The 7,918-nt window shown below is 50.2% G+C and overlaps 1 protein-coding gene across 1 annotated transcript in view; it reads left to right on the top strand.

Annotated features, from left to right (window-relative positions):
• Window positions 1–738: 738 nt before the first annotated feature.
• Window positions 739–7,918, top strand: part of Epha10 (EPH receptor A10) — a gene marked incomplete at its 5' end in the record, with an annotated part of 31,559 nt that continues 24,379 nt past the window's right edge. The window contains one exon of the mRNA XM_050154810.1: window positions 739–1,417. Coding sequence (XP_050010767.1) covers window positions 739–1,417 — 679 coding nt within the window. The remainder of the gene's footprint in view (window positions 1,418–7,918) is intronic.

Raw genomic sequence — 7,918 nt, 5'->3', positions numbered from 1 at the left:
TTTTTGGTTTTTCGAGACAGGGTTTCTCTGTGGCTTTGGAGCCTGTCCTGGAACTAGCTCTGTAGACCAGGCTGGTCTCGAACTCACAGTGATCCACCTGCCTCTGCCTCCTGAGTGCTGGGATTAAAGGCGTGCGCCACAACCGCCCGGCTAGTGCTGCATATTTTAAAAGGAAAAGAGAAAGTTGGTGTGATAGTCTATGTCGGTAATCCTAGCACTCTGGGGCTGAGGGAGAAAGACTGATGTGAGTTTGAGGCCAGCCTAGGATATATAATGAGATTAAGGCTAGCCTAGGCTATGGAATGAGATCCTGCCAAAAAGAAAAAAAGAAGAAAGAAAGAAAGAAAGAAAGAAAGGAAGGAAGGAAGGAAGGAAGGAAGGAAGGAAGGAAATGGCTTCATGCCACAGGCCTGTAAGCCTAGCTAGCTATGTGACAGAGTGAGTTCAAAGCCAACTTGGACTACTTAGATGCAATGTCAAAACAAAAATGGGAAAGAGGTATGTGGTAGAGTGCTTACCTAGCAAGCCCAAGACCTAGGTTCAATCCCCAGTACTGGAAAGAAAATGGATTTGACTTGTCCCTTTCCAAAGTGTCTCCTCTCCCCACGTTTTGTCATATTTAGGGGCTTGTATGGTGGGGGTGAGGGGGTGGGAAGGCAGGAGAAGTGAAGAAGGTGGAGACGGGCCAGTGCTAAAGCTCCGAGCTCTAAGGTGTCCACCTCTGTGCTGTTGCCTCAGTGGGAGGAGATTAGTGGCGTGGACGAACATGACCGTCCCATCCGGACATACCAAGTATGCAACGTGCTGGAGCCCAACCAGGACAACTGGCTGCAGACGGGTTGGATTAGCCGCGGCCGTGGGCAGCGCATCTTCGTGGAACTGCAGTTCACGCTGCGGGATTGCAGCAGCATCCCTGGCGCCGCAGGCACCTGCAAAGAGACTTTCAACGCTTACTACCTGGAAACTGAGGCCGACCTGGGACGTGGGCGTCCCCGCCTAGGAGGCAACCGACCCCGCAAGATAGACACTATCGCCGCTGATGAGAGCTTCACGCAAGGCGACCTGGGGGAACGCAAGATGAAGCTGAACACAGAGGTGCGTGAGATTGGCCCCCTCAGCCGGCAGGGTTTCCACCTAGCCTTCCAGGATGTGGGTGCGTGTGTGGCGCTGGTCTCCGTGCGTGTCTACTACAAGCAGTGCCGTGCCATAGTGCGGGGCCTGGCGGCCTTCCCCGCCACAGCAGCTGAGAGTGCCTTCTCCACCCTGGTGGAAGTGACTGGAACGTGTGTGTCCCACTCAGAAGGGGAGCCTGGCAGCCCTCCCCGCATGCACTGTGGCGCCGACGGCGAGTGGCTGGTGCCCGTGGGTCGTTGCAGCTGCAGTGCAGGATTCCAGGAACGCGGTGACGTCTGTGAAGGTATCCAGGGCACCTGGAGGGATGGGATGGGGACATAGCATGCAGGTGGCAGGAAAGAGTGTGCCCTCTGTGAAGAGGCAGGAGTGGAAGTGGACAAGCCATAGGAGGAGCTGGGGGGTCAAGACCTTTTGTGCGGTTTCTAGTGGGCTTAGCCAAGACCGACTGGAAGAAGAGAATCTGACCCCCATATAAGGATATATTAGGAACCAGGTAGTGGCTTAGGCCTGTAAAGACCAGCTCTCAGATGCTGAGTCAGGAAGAGCAGGAATTCAAGGCCAGACTAGACACATAGTAAAATGTTGTCTTTAAATAAAACAACAACAACAAAAACAGGCAAACAAAAAAATAAAAACACAGAGCTCTGTATTCCAGGAAATATGATAGGTTCCCTTTACCAAAGAGATGAGTACCTGCCTTAGTTGTAAAGTTGGGGAATGGGCAGTCAGGATTGGAATTCAGGTTTGCCCAGCTCTGGGAACCTACTGCTCTACCATGCCTCCTTCATGTATAAGGAAAAAACTCCACAGCAGCTCAAACCTCAGGCTAGCATTATAGGGACTTCACCTTTGACCATATTCAAGCCATGTTGTCAGGGGCATCTCAGGGATCAAGGGTGGCAACTTGCACTAGATGGCTCCTAGGATCCCACTCAGTTTTCTGAAATAGAGTTGTTGTGACACTGGGGGTGTTTTCTGGGCCTCTGGGTCTGTGGGTTCGAAGTGGCAGGATAGGATGGGATCTGGAATGTGTGCGTTTAGTCAGAAACTTCAAAGGATGTACTCCCCCCCCCCGTGTGTGTGTGTGTGTGTGTGTGTGTGTGTGTGTGTGTGAGAGAGAGAGAGAGAGAGAGAGAGAGAGAGAGAGAGAGAGCATGTGCATTCATGAAGTACAAGTAGAAGCTAGAGGAAAACCCAATAGAATCAGCTCTATCCTTCCAGCATGGGTTCTGATATTAAACGCCAGTAGTCAAGCTGGACAGCAGTCGCCTTTCTCGCTGAGCCATCTCATCACCAAACGATGGACTTCCTAAAGCAGGCAATAGAAACAGGTCAGACACGAGCTCACATCTAGATGCAAAGGGGCAAAGATTTATTTTTTAAGTCATAAGGAAGAGATATGTGGGGCTGGAAAGATGGCTCATGGGTTAAGAGCACTTGCTCTTCTTGCAGAGGACCCAACTTCAATTCCCAGCACCCACATGGTAGTTCACAACCACCTGAAACTCCAGTGCCAGGGGATCCGACACCCTCTTTTTCCAGGCACACATGTGGTATGCAGACAAAAACCCATACATATAAGTTAAAATAACGTTGAAAAAGAAAGTAATATGTGCTACCCAGGGCTACAGAATGGTAGGTGACAGAGGTGACTGAGCTCGGTGTTGCCATTTCACCTGTTGCACTGACCAAAAATGACCCAAGGGAAGAAAGCTTTTAGTTTACAGGTCAGAGTCCATCACTGAGGAACGTCAGGGAAGGAACGCAAAGCAAAAGCCACAGAGGAAGACTGCTTTCTGGTTCAAATGTTTAGCTAGCTTTTTATACAGCCCAGGACAGTCTGACCAGGGAAGGGTGCCTCCCACAGCGGACTGGGTCCTCCTACTTCAAGACAGTTCCTCACAGACATCCCGCAGGCCAACCCGATCTGAGAAATCCTCAGTTGAGCCTCAGGTGATGCTTGGCTCTGACAAGTTACAGCTAACCAGGACACGTGTTCTCCTACTCACTCCACCATCCACTCAGATGAGCAGAGGATACCGGCTGCGCCGCACGGTTCTTATGTGTGTGAATGAACGCAGCCTCCCAATTTCTGGGAAACTGGGGTTAACATGAAAGAGGCAAGAACCCGAGCTCTCCCAAGCAACCCGTTCTCACGGAGACCTCTGTGCCTGTGCTACAGTGGTGTGCTGACATGATGTGTATATGCATGTGTTTCTGAGCTCAGCAGTCTTCTCGGCAGCCCCAGGGTCCATCGTAGGACAGGTTGTGGTAGGTGCTCAGTGGAGATGCGTTGGGGGATCGTGTGTCTTAGTTTCCTTTCTGCTGCTATGACAGAATAGCCTGACAGAAATAACTTAATGGAGAGTTTGTTTGCTTATGAGTCTATGTTACAGTCTATCATGGTGAGGAGGCCACAGAAGCAGGGTCCTGAGAGAACTGGCCTCTTTCTATACACAGGCAAGAGCAGAGCCCAGTGAATTGATGCGTGCCTGTTGGTGCTTTGCTGTATCTCTCCATCCTATACAATCCAGACACCTGCTCGGGAAATGGTGCCACCCACAGCTCCAAGGGGCCTTTAATGCTTGAGAGGCAGAGGCAGGAAGATCTCTGTGAGTTCAAGGTCAGCCTGGTCTACTTAGTGAGTTCCAGGATAGCCAGGGCTTTGTAAACAGACCCTGTCTCAAAAACAAAGGTGGTTTTTTTCCTTTCTACTTCAATTAACTCAGTCAAGACAATCCCTCACAGACATTCTCAGAGGCTAACCTTATGCAAGAGATGTGCCTAGAAATCTGTCTCCTAGGTGTCAAGTCAACAGTCAGTGCTAAGCCATCAGACTGTAGTTGTGACGTGTCCACAGAGAGCCCGGTTCTGAGGACGGGGAGAGTTTTCCAAAGGAAGGGAGGTTTCTCTTCTTGGTGGCTGAGACATTCTGCAGAGGCATGGTGACAGGAAGGAACAAAGTGGTTGGTACTAAGTAAGTAATCCAGTGTGGTTACTGCAGAGGGCATGTGGGCGTGTGAGGCGTGAGTGATGAGCTGGGAGAGGGGCGGGGCCGGAGTGAAGGGTGAGATAAAGATTTTATGCTTTAAGCCAAGGAGGAGGGAAGCCAACACCTTCAGATTTATTTTTTCAAAGGACCACTCAAGCTGCCAATAGCAAAGGAAGGATTGGGGTGGGAAGCATTGGAGGACGGAGGGAGGAAGGAAGGCAACACAATGGTCCGGGAGAGAGACCGAGAGTCCTGAACTGAAGTGGATGCAGCTGTCCTTGAGTGTTGAAGACGGAAGTGATGGGAGGCGGGGTGGTTGCTGACGGCCTGTTAACTCAGAACCTGGAGGCAGGAAGAACAGGGTTTAAGGCCATTCTCACCTACATAGTGAATCTGATGCTAGCCTAGGCTACGTGAGACCCAATCTCAAAAAGAAACAAAGAAAAATCCCTAAGAGGCAAGGTGACTCAACAGGCAAGAACTCTCCTTATGTAACCTATACCCAGCAAAAACGAATTTTCTAAAAGTGATTTTGGCTCATGCCTTTAGGCCAGTGGCTCTCACCCTTCCTAATGCTGTGACCCTTTAATACAGTTCCTCATATTGTGGTGACCCCAACCATAAAATTATTCTCATTGCTACTTCACAACTGTAATCTTGAAACTGTTATGAATCACAATGTAAATATGTTTAGAGATGGAGGGTTGCCAAGTGGTTCGTGACCTACAGGTTGAGAACCACTGCTTCGATCCCAGCAATTGGGGGGCAGAGGAAGGCAGGAATCTGTGAGTTCCAGGACAGCCTGGTCTACATAGTGAGTTCTAGGACAGTCAGGGCTATATAACAAACCCTGTCTAAAAATAAAGCAATTGGAGGAGGTATGCTGAGGGGTAAAGCGTACAGAGGAGGAGATAGCGCGGTGGTTCAGGGAGCTGAATAGTCAGAAGACAGCAGCCTATAGCACGGTGAGCACTCAGACATGTCAAGGGTTGGATAGAGTTCACTCGGTCTTGGCAAGAACAGTTTTAGTGGAGCAATGGAGAGAACAGGCTGCAGTCAGCTGAAGAACAAAGAACCCCGAGGAGTCAGATGGGTTCATGATCCAACTTAGGGATGTGACTGAGTTAGCATCCATGAAGCCCTGGGTTCCAGCCTAGTATCACAGAAACCAGACATGGTGGTACATGCCTATAATCCCAACACTCAAGAGGTAGAGACAAGAGGATCAGATGTTCAGTCATCCTTAGCAGCACAGTAAGTGTGAGGCCAGTCTGAGTTATGTGAGACTCCCTTACACACACACACACATGCATGAACACACGCGTGCACAGTCACTAGGAAAGACTAGCAGCCTGGATTTGAAGGGAGAAGAGACAGCATCTTCAGCAGGATGTTGGGTGGATAGGATATTTGGGTATGAACATGTTGTTTGAACAAAGAGAGAACTTTTATTGCAGACTAGAGACACTGTATAAATACTGGGTGGGGTGTGCAGCGGGGGTGGGGGCAGGGCAGTGGCATACCAAATGTGTGTGGGGAGCAATCTGTTCAAGAGGAAGGAGTGTTTTATTACCGACACGGGTTAAAATTGCTGACGCATGTTGCTAATAAAAAGCAGGACAACTTTTAGTCGGTTTTAGGATTGTTTTAAAATAGTCTATAGTCAGAGCCCTTATGCCTGCATGGAAATGGGCTGCTTTTTCTGCTCCTCCCACTAGTGACATCACTGGAAAGAGGCAGTAGAGAGGGGGTTGCAAAGACCAGTAGGGGAGGTGACAGATGGAATGTTGACTTTGGGGGGAGGGAGGTGAAAGGCAGGGGTCCAGAGCAGAGATGACGAATTATCCTAAAACAGAGGGTGGCTCATCCCCACCTTTCAGACTGCAGGAGAGGAGATGTGGATCAGAATGGGGGATGTTTGCGGTTTTCATAGCCAGATGTTGGAGGGAATTACCAACTCATGACCTCTCTCTGTGCTCTGCCAGGTGTGGAGGTGACCAGGCAGGGACAGTCGGATTCCTGTGTACTTTATAGTGCCTCTTTAGAGCCTAGAACACCTGGCTTGTAACAGATGATAAAACTGTGGGTGCTCAGGGACTAGAGATCTCTGGTTTGTGACATGCTCCCCGCCCCCAGGCTGAGACCAGATAAAAGTCATTTATAATGGTGTCACCCCTGCCCAGGGCAGTGGGGGAGTGGGGGGAAATCTAGGACAAACTTCCCAAAGGAGGTGCTGTTGGAAGCAGATTTTGGAGAACTCAAAGAGCCAGGAGGTAGAGGGTGTGGGACATCACAGGTCAGGATAAGAAGCTCTCCGTGATGTTCAGAGTGGGCATAGTAGGGGGCTGCTGGAGAGGGTTAGAAAGGGAACAGAAGAGGTCAGGTTTGCACTGGTACCTGGGTCGTGTTCCAGCTACCACAGGAATCAATGAAATTCAGCTTCCCTCTAGGGAACACATTAGGGTTGCAAAAGTGACTTATCACCAAATCTCTTGTGGGTCTGCCTGCTCCCTGAGACTATACAGATCACTTGGGACCCTTGGTGAGATGCCAGAGGTGACTCTACACAGGGCACCCAACTTGGGCTCTTCCTATGAATAACTGTCTATCTGGGAGCAAAGGAGTAGGAAGAGGGAGACTTCCCCATCATGAGGTATATGAGCTAAGCTGTTAAAAATGGTACAGGGGCAAGGCTGTAGGAGCTGAACTATCTGATCTCTGAATTTCTGACTTTGACATTGAAAAGAGGAAGGTGCTGGTTGTCTGTCTTTCAACACAACACTCTTCTAGACAATGCCTCTCCAAGTAGGGAGGACCACAGTTGCCTGTGATGGGGCCATGATGACCACAGCTATGACGTTAACCCTCTTCCACCGAGAGCAAGGCACCTCTACATTCCTCCCAACACCCTGAGTCTTGAGGTGGGCACTTGTCCAGGCCCTCACCTCTCTGTTTCAGCACACAGTCAACAGGCCACAGTCACAATTCCCATCTGACTGCTGGTGTTCTCAACTCAGTGCAGCAAAGCTAATAACCGCAGCAGACTTTCAAGTCTTGGTTTTGACCATGACCACACCCAAAGGCCCACAGGGGTAGTTGCCCTGGATTTTGCACTAAAGCAGTGGTTCTCAACCTTATGTTGTGATGACCCAACCACAAAATTATTTTCGTTGCAAACTCATAACTGTAACCTTGCTATGGCTATGAATTGTAATGTAAATACCTGTGTTTTCCAATAGTCTTCGGCAGCCCATGTGAAAGGCTAGTTTGAACCCCAAGGGGCCATGACCCACAGGTTGAGAACCACTGTGCCAAAGGAAAGACCCTGCCAAGCCCCATCTCCCCAGCTATGCCACAGGGGACTCTGGGCAAAATGGGGCCCTCCTGAGTCTAAGCCTTTCAAAGGCTCTTAATAGAGTACTTCCCAAGGCCTAGTCTTCCTCCCCGCTGTTGTTCTGTCTTCTCGGGTCTAGTCTTCCACCCTCAGCTAGACTGGAGGGAAGCAGCGGAGAGTCATGTGAGGACCAACCACAGCAGAGAGCAGGGGCCAGGAGCTACTGCCCCAACCCTGATGGAAACCTTTTTAAAATGGGCATTTGGGATGGGGAGAAGTATCGGTGGGTAAAAGTGCTTGCTGTGGCAGCCTGAAGAGCAGAGCTGAGATGCCCAGCATCCACATAATAGCTAGGCATGGCAGAGCTTGTCTGTGACCCCAGCACAGGAAGGGGGCAGCAAATCCCAGCGGCGGTCTGGACAGCTAGACTAGCTGAGGCGGTGAACTTCTGATTCCCA

Source organism: Alexandromys fortis, unplaced genomic scaffold (assembly GCF_014885135.2).
Source record: "Alexandromys fortis isolate MF-2015 unplaced genomic scaffold, M_Fortis_MF-2015_v1.1 scaffold_26, whole genome shotgun sequence".
NCBI lineage: Eukaryota > Metazoa > Chordata > Mammalia > Rodentia > Cricetidae > Alexandromys > Alexandromys fortis.
The sequence above is the reverse complement of the archived record's forward strand: the minus strand, read 5'-3'. Positions and strand labels throughout refer to the sequence as shown.